Source organism: Pithys albifrons, chromosome 17, assembly GCF_047495875.1.
Source record: "Pithys albifrons albifrons isolate INPA30051 chromosome 17, PitAlb_v1, whole genome shotgun sequence".
Taxonomy (NCBI): Eukaryota; Metazoa; Chordata; class Aves; order Passeriformes; family Thamnophilidae; genus Pithys; species Pithys albifrons.
Genome location: NC_092474.1, coordinates 13471003 through 13485659, shown reverse-complemented (window position 1 = coordinate 13485659; position 14657 = coordinate 13471003). Strand labels below are relative to the sequence as shown.

At 65.9% G+C, this 14657-nt stretch overlaps 1 protein-coding gene across 1 annotated transcript; it reads right to left on the bottom strand.

The window, feature by feature from the left end:
- Positions 1 to 366: 366 nt before the first annotated feature.
- Positions 367 to 14433, bottom strand: EMID1 (EMI domain containing 1). Its single transcript, XM_071572157.1, is given in 16 exon segments — positions 367 to 808; positions 2733 to 2823; positions 5510 to 5554; positions 5635 to 5679; positions 5802 to 5855; positions 5938 to 5990; positions 6077 to 6163; positions 6922 to 7059; positions 7223 to 7321; positions 7600 to 7726; positions 7830 to 7891; positions 7981 to 8008; positions 8010 to 8068; positions 10666 to 10769; positions 10855 to 10968; positions 14238 to 14433. Coding segments are annotated over 16 exon segments (1353 nt in total). The 5' UTR covers positions 14366 to 14433; the 3' UTR covers positions 367 to 689.
- Between the last annotated feature and the right edge of the window lie 224 nt (positions 14434 to 14657).

Below are 14657 nucleotides of genomic sequence, written 5' to 3'. Positions count from 1 at the left end.
CACCCCACCCCACCCCATCCCATCCCATCCCATCCCATCCCACCCCAACCCATCCCATCCCATCCCATCCCATCCCATCCCATCCCATCCCATCCCATCCCACCCCACCCCATCCCACTCCATCCCCCTCTGGCCCCCTCCCCACCCCTCTGTCACCCCCGGCCCCCCCCTGCTGTCCCCAGACCACCCACTGTGGGTGAACAGACCCCCAGAGCCTCCCACTCCCCACATCCCCCGGGGGGGTCCTGGGGACACCAAGTGACACGGCAGGACATGGATTTGGGGACATTTACTGACCTCGAGGGTCCCAAAGCAGCGGGACAAAGCGCGCGGCACGGCGGGAGCCCCACCCGGGGGGTCCCCACCGCCAGCCCCCCATCCCCTTCCCCGGCCCAGGGACCCACGGGGGGTTGGGAGGAGGAGGAACCCACCCCCCCCAGAGCTGCACTGGAGGGGCAGGGGCACAAACAAGGGGTGGGGGTCCCCCCTTTGCCCTCCCTGGGGGGGCTCAAGCAGCAGCCATGGGGGGAAGCGTGGGGGGGGGGTCGGTGCCGTGCCACCAGTAGCACCAAGTGGGGGGACACTGGGGTGACCCCTATCCTGTCCCCCCACCCCGGGGGGTGTCCCTGCCCGCCCTGGCACGGCAGCGGGCACGGGGTGGGGGGCACATGGGGACCCCCTCGGGCTCCTCACGGCTCTCGGGGGCGGGTCACGATGCCATAGGGGGGCTGGGCACTGCCACGCTTCCCACGGGGGACTCTGGGGGTCTCCGTGCCCAGGGGGGCACTGCCCGAGCCCGGCTCTGGCTCTGCGGGAGGAAAGGAAAGGGGTGTCGGGGGTGGTATCAGACCCTCCTCAAAAGAATCACCCCAGTGGGGGTCTCCTGCCCCACAGGAATGGGGTTCATTGCCCCTCCCTCTGCCCCACTCTGGGTGTCCCCAGGGTTTGGGGACACCCCCTCAAGGACCCCCTGCCTGGCACCCCTGGCTGGCACCCCCGGCTGGCACCCCAAAAGCTGGGGTTCCCCCGCGGGAAAGCGCAGCTGGGAAGGGGATGGGGAGGGAGGTGAGGGTGGGGGGCACCCATTGCCCCCCAGCTGGGCATGGGGGGGCTGGGACCGGGGTATCCCCTGGGACAGGGGGAGCTCTGGGAGCTGCTTCGGCCCAAGAGGGTCCCCATGGTCCCCTCTGACCCTGGGGGGTCCCTCGGTCTCCCTTGGTTTGAGAGGGGCTCCCTTGGGAGACCCTTCCCCAGGGACTCTCTTGACCCTCAAGGAGCTCCAGGGTTGCTCCTGGCCCAAGACACGGTTGTGTCTCTCAATCCAGGAGAGTCTCCATGGTCTCCCTCGGTTTGAGAGGGGCTCTGGAGTTTTCCTTTGCCTTGGAGTGCTCCAGGGATTCCCCTTGATCCAGGAGGGGCTCCATGGTCTCATTTGGATTGAGAGGGGCTCCGTGGTCTCCCTTGAACCTTGGGAAGCTCCAGGGAGGCTCCCTCAGTCCAAGAGGGTCTCTGTGGTCTCCCTTGGATTGAGAGGGGTTCCAGGGGCTCCCTTAGTGCAAGGAACTCCAGGGTTTCCCCTGGCTCAAGACGGTCTCCATGGTCACCTCTCTTGGTCCAAGAGGGTCTCCATGGTCTCCCTTGGTTTGAGGAGGGTTCCATCACGTCCCTTAAACCTTGGGGAGCTACAGGGTTTCCCTTGCTCCAAGAGGACCTCCATGGGGATTTCTCAATCCAAGAGGTGATCCATGGTCTCCCTTGACCCTGGAGGACTCCCTTGGATTGAGAGAGGCTCCATGGTCTCACTTGAACCTTGGGAAGCTCCGTGGTTTCCCTTGACCCTGGGGTGCTCTCTTGGCCCGAGGGTATCCATGGCTGCTTCTCTCAATCCCAGAGGGTCTCCATGGTCCCCTCTCTCAATCCAAGAGGGTCTCCATGGTCCCCTCTCTCAATCCAAGAGGATCTCCATGGTCCCCTCTCTCAATCCAGGAGGATTTCCATGGTTGCCTCTCAGTCCAGGAGGGTCTCCATGGCTCCCTCTCAATCCAAGATGATTTCCATGGTTGCCTCTCAGTCCAGGAGGGTCTCCATGGCCCCTCTCTCAATCTAGAGGATCTCCATGGTCCCCTCTCTCAATCCAGGAGGATTTCCATGGTTGCCTCTCAGTCCAGGAGGGTCTCCATGGCTCCCTCTCAATCCAAGATGATTTCCATGGTTGCCTCTCAGTCCAGGAGGGTCTCCATGGTCACCTCTCTCAATCCAAGAGGATCTCCATGGTCCCCTCTCTCAATCCAGGAGGATTTCCATGGTTGCCCCTCTCAATCCAGGAGGGTCTCCATGGCTCCCTCTCAATCCAAGATGATTTCCATGGTTGCCTCTCAGTCCAGGAGGGTCTCCATGGCCCCTCTCTCAATCCAGGAGGGTCTCCATGGTCCCCTCTCTCAATCTAGAGGATTTCCATGAACCCCTCTCTCAGTCCAGGAGGGTCTCCATGGCTCCCTCTCAATCCAAGATGATTTCCATGGTTGCCCCTCAGTCCAGGAGGGTCTCCATGGTCACCTCTCTCAATCCAAGATGATTTCCATGGTTGCCCCTCTCAATCCAGGAGGGTCCCCACGCTCTCCCGAGCTCTCCCTGCCCCTCTCCCGGGGGTGCAGCCCCCCGTGCCCCGTGCCCGCTCCCGGGGGTGCCGCGGCGCTGCAGGCTCATGCGGGGGGAGGGCAGGGGGTGGTTACCTGGCCAGATGATGGCTTCCAGCAAGGTGACCCTTCTAGCCAGGACCTCCAGCCGGGCCTGCTGCCGCAGGAGGGTTTGGAAGCTACTGGCCTGGGGGAGAGGGAGAGAGCAGAGCAGAGCAGAGCAGAGCGTGTTGGCCCCGCGGGGGCACAGCGTGGCACGGGGGGCACAGCATGGCGGGGGGCACAGCGGGGGTGCAGCCCCAGCGGGAGGGGGTGCCAGGGCACTAGGTGGGGGTGCCAGGTCTCCCAGGTGGGTGCCCTCCTGGTCCCGGAGGGGTGCCAGGGGCTCCCGTGGCCCCAGGGGGCTGCGAGGGGCTCCCCCATCCCTGGGGGTCCCTTGTGTGGACCCTCCAGCAGGTGCAGTTGGCTCGATGTCCCTGACAGTGCCCTGATGGGGACACTGATGTCCCCTGCTTAGGGGTGCTCCCTCTGCCACCCCTCAGCATACCAAGCCCTCTGACATGTGGTGGGACATGTCCCCAACCTGTCCAGGGGGACACAGATGTCCCCTATTTGTGGGTGCTCCCTGTCATCCCCCAGCATGCTGAGCTCCCCAAAACATGGGAGGACACAAATGTCCCTTACCCAGGGCCACTCCCTCTGCCAGGCCCTGGCACACAGAGCCCCCCCAACACATGGGGGGACATGTCCCCAACCTGCTCAGGGGGCCACCAGTTTGTCTCGAAGACAGGGACTGTCACAGGTGTCCCTGCCCGAGGTGGGCAGTGCCTGGGGGCAGTTCTGGGGTACCCAGATGTGGGTGCAGGTGGGGGCACCCTTCTGGCCTTTCCTTTTGGTCCCCAGTGCTGGCCATGATGTCACCATGTGCATGATGACATCATACATGGCCAAGGGCCACCGTGATGTCATGGGGCCCTGGTCACCTGCTGACAGGGATGGGGGTCACCCCTTAGCCCTGTCCCCTCCATGGTGGAGGTGAGGGGGTGCTGAGGGTCCCCTCCCTGCAGCTCCATGACACCAGCAAGCCAAGGGCCACCATGATGTCACAGAGACCAGCTGGCAGGGATGGGGGTCACCCCTCAGAACAGGGGTGACCCCACTGGTCCCATCCCTCCACACTGGGGGTGAAGGGGTGCTGAGGAACCTGTCCCTGCAGCTCCATGGCATCAGTGAGCCCAAGGCCACCATGATGTCACAGGGACCAGCTGGCAGGGATGGGGGTCACCCCTCAGAGCGAGAGTCACCCCTTGGCTCTTTCCCCCCATGGTGGAGGTGAAGGGGTGCTGAGGGTCCCCCACTCCCTGCAGCTCCATGGCATCAGTGAGCCAAGGGCCACCATGATGTCACGGGGACCTGGTGGCCTGCCAACAGGGATGGGGGTCACCCCTCAGAGCGAGGGTCACCCCTTGGCCCTGTCCCCCCACGGTGAAGGGGAGGAGGTGCCGAGGGTCCCCTCCCCACAGCTCCATGACATCAGTGAGCCAAGGGCCACCATGACATCATGGGGACCTGCCAGTGGGGCTGGGGGTCACCCCGTGGAGCGGGGACTGCCCCGGGGGTCCCCATCCCCCTACTCACCGTAGAGCCCAATCATTGTTTCCAAGATTAAAACCCTCTCTGCTAAAATCTTCAGTGCCTCGCGGAGCTGGTGCAAACCCTCCCCCTGGGGACAAGAGAGGGATGGGCTGAGCGGGGGCTGCACCCCCACAGGGCCCCAGGCCACCCCCTTGGGGGGAGCAGGGGGGCACATGGGTACCCTCCACCTCCTGGCACCCCCCGACTCACCGTGACACTGGGGGAAGGACTGGGGGTACCCTCGGGGGGTTTGAGCCCACCCTGTGCCCCCAGCACAGCTCTGTGCCCCCTGGTGCTGAGGGGGGTCACCGGGGGGCTAGTGCTGTGCCATTCAGGTGACATTGGCACTGGGCACAGCTGGGGACCCCCAGGACATCACTGAGGTCCCAGGGATGAGGTGTGGGGTACTGGGCACTGCCAGGGACCCCCAGTGCCGCCACTGGGGTGCTGGGAATGAGACTTGGCACTGGGCAGAGTCAGACAACCCCTTGCCATCCTCGCAGTCCCAGGAATGAGGTGTGGGGCACTGGGAACTGCAGAGGACGCCCAGGACATCCTTGGGGTGACAGGAATGAGGTGAGGGGCACTGGGAATAGCTGGGGACCCCCAGGACATCCTTGGGGTGACAGGAATGAGGTGTGGGCCACTGGGCACAGCTGGGGACCCCCAGGACATCATTGGGGTGACAGGAATGAGGTGTGGGGCACTGGGAACTGCAGACGACCCCCAGGACATCATTGGGGTGACAGGAATGAGGTGTGGGGCACTGAGCACAGCTGAGGACCCCAGGACACCTCTGGGGGGACAGGGACAAGCTGTGGGGCACTGGGCACATCTGGGGACCCCCAGGACATCACTGGGGCGACAGGAATGAGGTGTGGGGCACTGAGCACAGCTGGGGACCCCCAGGACATCACTGGGGTGACAGGAATGAGGTGTGGGGCACTGGGCACATCTGGGGACCCCCAGGACAGCACTGGGGTGACAGGAATGAGGTGTGGGGCACTGGGCACATCTGGGGACCCCCAGGACATCACTGGGGTGACAGGAATGAGGTGTGGGGCACTGGGCACAGCTGGGGACCCCCAGGACATCACTGGGGTCCCAGGGATGACACAGAGCACAGCAGGGAGAGAGCCAGGGGTCCCCTCAAGCCCATCACCACCACCCCAGCACCCACAGGTGCCCTGTCAGTACCGTGTCCCCCTCCTGTCCCTGGTGCCCCCAGTGCCACTCACCCAAGTGCCCCTCTCTCCCGGCTCGCCCCGGGGGCCCGGCTCGCCCTGAAACACAGAGAGGAGAGGGCCTGGCAGTGGGGGGCACGGGGGGCTGCAGCCCGGGGGGTGCCCACCCACCCACGTACCTGCGCCCCGTCCTGCCCGCGGCTGCCTGGGTGGCCCTGGGGACCCTGCAGGGGGACAGAGCCCGTCAGCACCTGGAGGGCACAGCCAGACCCCCACCAGGGGTGATGCTGGTGGCACCCCTCGGCTAAGACCCCCCAAACTCGCTGAGGGGGCTGGGGGGACTCACCCTGTCCCCCTTCTCCCCGGGGGGACCGGCAGCTCCGGGTGCTCCAGCTCTTCCCTGTGCAGGGACAAGGTGGGTGACATCACCCTCGGGGAGGGGACATGGGTTCAGCCCACCCTGTGCCCCCCCCAGCACTTACGTCGGGTCCGGGGGGTCCAGGGGGCCCGATGGGACCTGGGGGTCCGGGGGGACCTGCAAGGAGAGGGGGCACAGCTCAGCTTGGCACTGGGGCACCCCCAAAGGCTTGGGGATGGGCAGGGGAGTGGGGACACACTCACCCATTGGCCCCACGGGTCCGGGGGGTCCGACGGGGCCCACGATGCTCCTGGTGGCTTCAGTGAAGGTGTTGGAGAGGAGGGGATCCCCTGGGGGGAGGATGGAGGGGGGTGGGCAGGGGCCAGGCCTGAGCATGTTGGGGGGACCCCAGACCCCTCCCCTGCCCTCCCCCACACCTTATCCCTGGGACCCTAATAATGAAAAGGGGGTTGCCCTGGGACCCTGTGGTGTCAGGGGGGTCCCCAGCCCTGCCCAGTGACAGTCACCTCATCTCTGGGACCCTGGTGGTGTCAGGGAGGTCCCCAGCCCTGCCCAGTGACAATCACCTCATCTCTGGGACCCTGGTGGTGTCAGGGGGGTCCCCAGCCCTGCCCAGTGACAATCACCTCATCTCTGGGACCCTGGTGGTGTCAGGGGGGTCCCCAGCTCTGCCCAGTGACAATCACCTCATCTCTGGGACCCTGGTGGTGTCAGGGGGGTCCCCAGCTCTGCCCAGTGACAATCACCTCATCTCTGGGACCCTGGTGGTGTCAGGGGGGTCCCCAGCCCTGCCCAGTGACAATCACCTCATCTCTGGGACCACAGTAATGGCAAGGGTGTTGCCAGTGTTTCCCAGCCCACCCCAGCTTGTCCCAGGGACCCCAGTGATGGCCTGGGGGCCCCCCACTCTGCCCAGTGCCCCACACCTCATCCCCAGGACCGAGGGCTCCCCACACCACCCCCAGCCTGGGCAATGCTTGGACCCCCAACCCACTCCCCCTGGCCAGCCCTGCCACAGCCCAGCCCCCAACCCAGTGCTGTTCTCGGGGTCAGACTGGGAAGGGGACCCCCACCCCAGCCCCCTTACTGGGCTCAGCCAGGTGGGGTATCGCTGGTCCCACGGGGGCAGGGGGGCCGGGGGGCCCGGGGGGCCCGGGTGACCCCTTCTCTCCGGGGAGCCCCCTGGCCCCATCCCGGCCGGGTGGTCCTGGGGGGCCGGGGGGACCTGCAGGAAGGAAGAGGAGGGTGAGGGCAGGGGGTGGCTGAAGGTGTGCAGTGCTGGAGCCCCTTCCAAGCACCCAGACCGCCTGGGATCTGCCCACCAGGGACAGGGGTGCTCGGTTGGAGTCAGGCAACAGACTTGGGGTCCCCCCTATTGTCCCCCTTACCTGGTGGCCCCATTGGACCCTTCACTCCAGGAATTCCCGAGGGTCCCCGTCCTCCCACGTCACCCTTGGGCCCGGGAGGTCCCCTGGGGCCGGGTCTCCCTGTGGCAGACAGCACCCTGAGGGCAGCACCCCGGGGGCACCCCCGAGGGGGGTCCCCCACCCACACCCTCTCCCCCCCACCACTCATCCCCTCCCCAGAGGCAGCCTGGGCCCCACAGGTGGCTCAGTGTCCCCACTGGGGTCAGCTGGGTGGGACAGCACCCTGTTCCCCCAATCAGGGCTCCAAGGGGGGGTCCCCCAAATACTGATAACATTCAGGTGCTTTCCCAGACCTGTAGGTACTGCCAGGTGCCACTGTCACTGTCCCCCTGCCTTACCGTCATCCCCGGGGCTCCCTCGGGCAGCTGGGGACCCCCAGAGCTGCCCAGAGTCCGGGCCCCTGCCTGGGGGGCTGCCTTTGGGTGCTGCTGGGGTGGGGGGCTCAGCCACCGACAGCCGGGCCACCTGGCAAAGAGATGGGAGGGGCGTCACAAGGTGGCGCCCCCAGGGCTCCTGTGCCCATCGAGGTGGGCAGGGGGAGGTGGCCAGACCCCAGACTGGGGCTCACCTGTGCCTCGAGGGTGGCGAGCCGGGCTGTCAGCTCCCCGACATGGCTGCAGTTCAGGCACCCTGTGGGGGAAAATTGGGGGACATAGGCGGTGGGGTGGGGGCCACCCACCCTTTTGTCCCCACCCCAGAGGGTTTGGGGGGGAACCCACCTGAGAAGGCCGTGGGGTGCAGGGGGGGGGCGGCGAGGGGCTGTGCTGGGGCGCCCCGTGTCCCGCACGGTGAGGAAGGTGGGAGCCTCTGCAGAGGGAAGGGGGGTCAGGCTGGGGGACCCCACTGTGGACCCCACTACATTCCAAAGTAGTGGGAGGGGCAGGGGTCCCATTCCTGCTCTGGGTGAGCCTCAGTGTCCCAAACTCACCCATGAGTCAGGCACCCACAGACCCACCCATAACCCCGAGTCAGACCTCTCCAAACCCCTCGTTACCCCACACCAGATGCCCCAAACCCCCCAGTGACCACACACCAGAGCCCCCCAAACCACCACCCCCCAAACCCTCCTACAGTCCTGAAGCAGAAAACCCCAAACCCCTCAACCTACAAACCCCCCCATAGTCTTGAACCAGCCCCCCCCCCCCAAGCTCCGCATTACCCCACACCAGACCTCCAAACCCCTCATCACCACACACCAGCTTCCTCCAATCCACAACCCCCCAAATCCACCCATAGCCTTGAACCAGACCCCCCTTAAGCCCTGCCTTTACCCCACATCATGCCCCAACCACCTCCCTCTGTGACCAGATCCCCATAAACCACAACATTCCAAACCCACCCATGGTCCTAAACCTGACACCCCAATGCCCCAAAGACCACCCAGCAGACCACTGTGACCACACACAGGATGCCCCCAAGCCCCAAACCCACCCTTGGTCTTGAACCAGACCCCCCAACCTCTCTCTGACCACACACCAGATCCCACCAACTCACACCCCCAACCCCACCCACAGTCCTAACCCAGACCCAACAAACCCCTCCATGACCACACAACAAATACTGACAACCCCCAAACCTGTCATGGTCTTGAACCAGACCCCCCCCCAAACCCCTCATTACCCAACACCAGATGTCCCCCTCACTCATGACCACACACCAGATCCCCCAACCCACAGCCCTCCAACCCCACCCACAGTCCTAAACCAGACCCCCTAAACCCCTTATTACCCCAGATCCTCTCCCCCCCCCCTCCCATGATCACACACCAGATCCCCCCATCTCACCCCAAAACCCAGCCCCAGCCCCCACAGCTCCACCCCCAGTCCCGAATCCTGGACCCTGAATATGCCCATGGCTGCCAGACCGAGTCTGGGGGGTGGCTTTGGGGTGGGGGGACACAATCCCAGGGACACTGCCCACATCTACAGCCCATGGTGGGGTCCCAGCCCCCCCGTTCACACCGAGGGACCTTGGGGACAGTGGCTTGGGGCCACCCAGCATGGCAGCAAAGGGGTGTCTGGAGCAGAGGCGCCCCCCCCCCACTGCCACCCCACCCCAGCACGGCCACCACGGTGCTGCAGGGGACAGCCCTAAGTGGGCCCAGATGTGGGGCAGGCGGCCAAGCACGCGGGGAGAGGGGGGAGGAGGAGGAGCAGGAGGAGGAGCAGGAAGACCCCCCGCCTCCCCCAGCGCTGCTCCCACTCAGCTGGTCCCAGCCCCCCTCGTGTCACCCACTGTCCTGCAGGCCCCCAGTGCCACCCCACAGTCCCCATGGTGTATCCTCAGCCCAGCCCCTGATCCCACAGTGCTGGGACCTGCAGCAGGGTCCTGAGGGAAAGGGGGGAAGGAGAGGGAGAAGGAGGAGGGGGAGGAGGAGGGGGAGGATGTGGTGACAAAGGGGACAAAGACCCCTCCTGTGAGGAGGTGGCGGTGCCTGTCCCACCACACATGGCACAGCCTTGCACCCATTCAACCCCTGCCCACCCAGCGCTCAGCCACATGTGGGCACTGCCACAGCATCCATAGAGGAAAGTCTGTCCATCCATCCATCCATCCATCCATCCATCCATCCATCCATCCATCCATCCACCCACACAGAACCTGCATCCATCCATCCACCCACACAGAACATCCATCCATCCATCCATCCATCCATCCATCCATCCATCCATCCATCCATCCATCCATCCACCCACACAGAACCTGCATCCATCCATCCATCCATCCATCCATCCATCCATCCATCCATCCACCCACACAGAACATCCATCCATCCTTCCTTCCTTCCTTCCTTCCTTCCTTCCTTCCTTCCTTCCTTCCTTCCTTCCTTCCTTCCTTCCTTCCTTCCTTCCTTCCTTCCTTCCTTCCTTCCTTCCTTCCACCCACCCAGAACATGCATCCATGCATCCATCCATCCACCCACTCATCCACTCATCAGTCCACTCATCCATTCCTTCATCCCATCCACCTATGGGCCCACCTCCCCACCTTTCCCATCCACCCACATCCATCCATCCTGCCCTCCATCCATTCACTCATCCATTCATCCTGTGCACCCACCCCTGAGAATATCCATCCATTCATCCATCCACTTGATCATGGGAACATCCCTCCCTCCCTCCTTCCCTTTGTCTCTCCATCCTTCCATCCATCCATCCATCCATCCATCCATCCATCCATCCACCAAGGAACATCCCTTCTTCCACCCATTCATCCACCCCTTCATCCACTCACACAGAGGAACATCCATCCCTCCCTCCCTTGCTCCCTTCCCTCCATCCTACCCATGGGTCCTCATTCCCACCCATGCCCACCAGCGATGCCAAAGGCCATGTCCCACATTCCCTGGGTGCCACCACCCCAGCCCAGCCATGCAGAGGACTCCCATCTCTCCCAGCTCCCACCTTCCTCGCAGTTGGCCCCGGTGTGTCCGGGGCAGCACCGCCACTCCAGCGCCGTCAGTGTCCTGTAGGTCACCCTGTAGAGGGGCCTCAGCACGGCGCGGTAGCTGCGGCACAGAGGGGCAGCTCAGACCCATCCCAGGGGAATTCCAAGTGTCCCTGCTCCCAGGGGACCCTGGTGGCCCTGCTCACCTGCCCCCACTGCAGGCCAGGGGCCAGCGGCAGCCCTGGAAGACCCTCTGAAGGAAGGTCCCGTTCTGGACGTGGCACGACACCGTCCGTGTCACCGTGTAGGAGCACCAGTTGCTGCAAGGGAAACCCCCCATGTCACTGTGGGGACACCACGAGGGTGGCAGTGCCACCATGGGGGTCTTGCCACCCTAATTGCCCTGGGAATTGCCCAGCCCCAGTTTTTGGGGTGCCCACGGGGAGCTTTGCCCTGGCACATGGGGGGAGCTGGGGCCCCACATTCCTGCTGCATTCCCAACCCAGCGCTGGCGCCGGCTGGCCTGGAGCAGGGCCCGGAGCCCCCCCCGCACCCCCTGCCCACCCCACACAAAGGCTCCTTTCTTCTGCCCCACGTGCCAGGCTCTGCCCACCCCCGCCCCGGGCACCCCCAGCCTCAGTTTCCCCCTGCAGAGGAGGGGGACACCAGTGCCACGACGCCGAGTGTCCCCATCCCCCGCGGCAGGACGGACTCGCCGTTCCCTCGGCAGCTCCGAACTCAAAGGCTGCACAATTTGGGTCAAAAAAGGAGCTTTTTGGGACCGACCGCTGCAGCGCTGCAAGGAGAGGCGGTGGCAGCAGGGACAAGCGGGCGCCGCGGGGGGACAATTGTCTGGGAGGTGGCGGGGAGGGGGGACAGCGGGGTGGCACAGGGCTTTCCGGCCGGGCAGCGTCCCAGGCGGGCACCGTGCCAGGGCTGTGGGGGGAGCGCAGAGCCCGTCGGGGCTGTCGCCACGCTCCCGCCGCCGCCCCCCGTGCCAGGGTGGCATCGTCCCCTCCGGAGGGCACCCAGCGGTGCGGGGCGGGACGCGGTGCCAGCTCCAGTGCGATGATGCCCGCCGGGATGGGGATTGGTCCCGGCTCGTTTCCCAGGGGGAATGCCCTCCCGGGAGCGGGGCGGGAGCTGGCAGGCATCGGCATGTGAGCGCCCGCGTGGCCTGGCGTGACCCCAGCCCACCCGCCGGGCCGCCACTCGTGCATCCAGGGGGCCCGGACTCTGCCGCTGGGCATGTGCCAACCCGGGGAGAAACCCACGCCAGGCTTAGCTCCGAATCCCACCCCCATTCCCAAACCCAGCTGCTTGGCTTTGTGCCCCCAGTTTGGGCACGTGGGATCGCAGCGATGCGTTAGGGAGGGATGGGCTGGGGTGGGGGGTTGTGAGCCCCTCGGTGCCAGCAGCAGGCGGTGGGGGGTGGGCTGGGGGATCCCGGGGGGATATGGCAGGGTGGTGCCAAGGCGCCGGGGGCTTCCTGGGCTTGGTCGGGAGGGGAAAGGGAAATGAGACGGCTTCTGCCCGTCGCCTCACCGAGCCGAGCGGAACCGGGAGGTCCCGGCAATCCGGTGCCGGAGACACGGCCAGAGCCAAAGGCTTCCTGTAAACAACCCCCCCGCCATCCGCGCCTGCCGCTGCGGCGGGACGGGCACCGCAGCCCCCCGGAGTCCCCACAGCCCCCCGCACTGGGCCACCTCCCGGGGACGGGCAGGACCCTGGGGCAGGGCACGGTCACCCCGCACCAGCCCCAGGAGCACCAGTATGTCCAGTAGTCCCAGCAGCCCCAGCAGCCCCAGTAGCCCCAGGCAGCCCCAGCATGCCCAGGCAATCCCAGTATGCCCAGCATGCCAAGGCAGCCCCCAGTATCTCTGGTATGCCCAGTCAGCCATAGTAGCCCAGCAGACCCCGTAGCCCCAGTGTGCCCACCAGTCCCAGCATACCCAGAAATCCCAATATACCCAGCAGCCCCAGTGTGCCCAGCCGTCCCAGTAGCTCCAGGAGTATCAGGAGCCTCAGCATGCCCAGTGAACTCCAGTAGCCCTGGTAGTCCCAGTATGGTCAGGCAGCTGCAGCAGCCCCAGCAATCCAAGTAACCCCAGTAGTCCCAGTAGTCCTACCAACCCCAGCATGGCCAGCAGTCCCAGTAGCCCCAGCAGATCCAGCAACCCCAGCAGCTCCAGCATGGCCAGTACTTCCAGCAGTCTCAGTAGCCCCAGCATGTCCCAGCAGCCCCAGTAGACCCAGCAGCCCCAGCATGGCCAGTAGTCCCAGCAGACCCAGCAGATCCAGTAGCCCCAGTAGTTCCAGCAACCCCAGCAGCCCCAGCATGGTCAGTAGTCCCAGCAGCCCCAGCAGACCCAAAAACTCCAGCAGCCCCAGCAGCCCCAGTATGCCCAGGCAGCCCCAGTAGCCCCAGCATGTCCCAGCACCTTGTTAACCCTGGTAGCACTGATAACCTGGACCAGTAAATCCTGCTGGCGCCAGCAACTCCCCAGTAAACCCCTTTAAGCCTTGCTAGGCACAGTAACCCCCAGCTCCAGCACATCCCACTAGCCCCAGTAATACTCCAGGAAGCCCCAGCAAGTCCTGCTTGTCCCAGTAAACTCCAGTACTCCCAGTAAGTCCAGCTACCTCCCACAGCAGCCTGCAGTACCCCCAGCCTCCCCAACTCCAGTAGCCCCAGCAACATGGCCCACACAGCCCCTCCCCTGGAGTCCCCAGCAGCCAGTACCCCCCGGCCCATGGTGCCCCCCGTGCCTGGTACACAAAGCCCCCAGTACCCATAGACCCTGGTACCCAGTGCCCCTTTGCCCACTGCCTTCCATGCCTGGTACCCAGACCCTTGGTACCTACAGACCACCAGAGCCCCCCCAGTGCCTCATCCCCCTGTGCCCACATTCCTATCTCCCCGGTGCCCCCCGTGCTCAGAGCAGCTCCCCAGTGCCTGATGCTCCCCGGTGCTCAGTACTCGCAGCCCCTGGTACTCGGTAGCCCCGGTACCTGCAGCTCCCGGTGCTTGATGCCCCTCCGTACCCACGGTCCCCTGTTGCCCACAGTTCCCGATGCCCGATTCTTCCCATGCTCTACTCGGAGCCCCCAGTACCCGGTGCCCCCGGTACCTGCAGCCCCCGGTGCCTGATGCCCTCCGGTACGCGGTGCCCACAGCCCCCGGTGTCCCCAGCCCCCCCGTGCCCACAGCCCCCCCGGTACCCAGTACCCAGAGCCCTCGGCGCCCGGAGCCCCCCAGTTTGCGGTGCCCCCATGCCCCGTGCCCGGAGCCCCCCATATCGCAGTGCCCCCATGCTCGGAGTCCCCCAGATCGCGGTGCCCTCATACCCCGTGCCCGGAGCCCCCCAAATCGCGGTGTCCCCCATGCCCGGTGCCCGGAGTCCCCCAGTTCGCGGTGCCCCCACCCCCACTGCCCCCATGCCCGGTGCCCCCCAGTTCGTGGTGCCCTCATACCCGGTGCCCGGAGCCCCCCAAATCGCGGTGTCCCCCATGCCCGGTGCTTGGAGTCCCCCAGTTCGCGGTGCCCCCACGCCCGGTGCTCGCAGCCCCGAGTCCCCGGTGCCGGTACCTGCGGGCGGCGGGCGGCAGCAGGGCCGGGCTCCAGGCGGCCGCGGGCAGCAGCAGGCAGAGGCACAGGCAGAGCCCCAGGGGTGCGGGCAGGGGCGGGCGGCGGCAGGACCCCCGGCCCCCGGCCATGCCGCTCCGCGGGGCTCGGCGCTGTCCGGCCACCGGCACCGGCACCGGCACCGAGCGGGCGGCGGGGGAGGGGAGGAGGAAGGAGGAGAGATGGAGGAGGAGGAGGAGGAGGGATGGAGGAGGGACCCCCCGCCTGCCCCCCCCCGCCTGCTGCCCCTCCTTCCGCCCCGCCGGCCCGGGGGTCCCGTTGGCGGCACGGACGAGGGGGAGGGGGGGAAATTTGGGGGCCTGGGGGGACAGGGCGGCCCGGAGGGGCAGAATCGGGGGGTCGGAGGGAGCTCGGGGGCCAGGG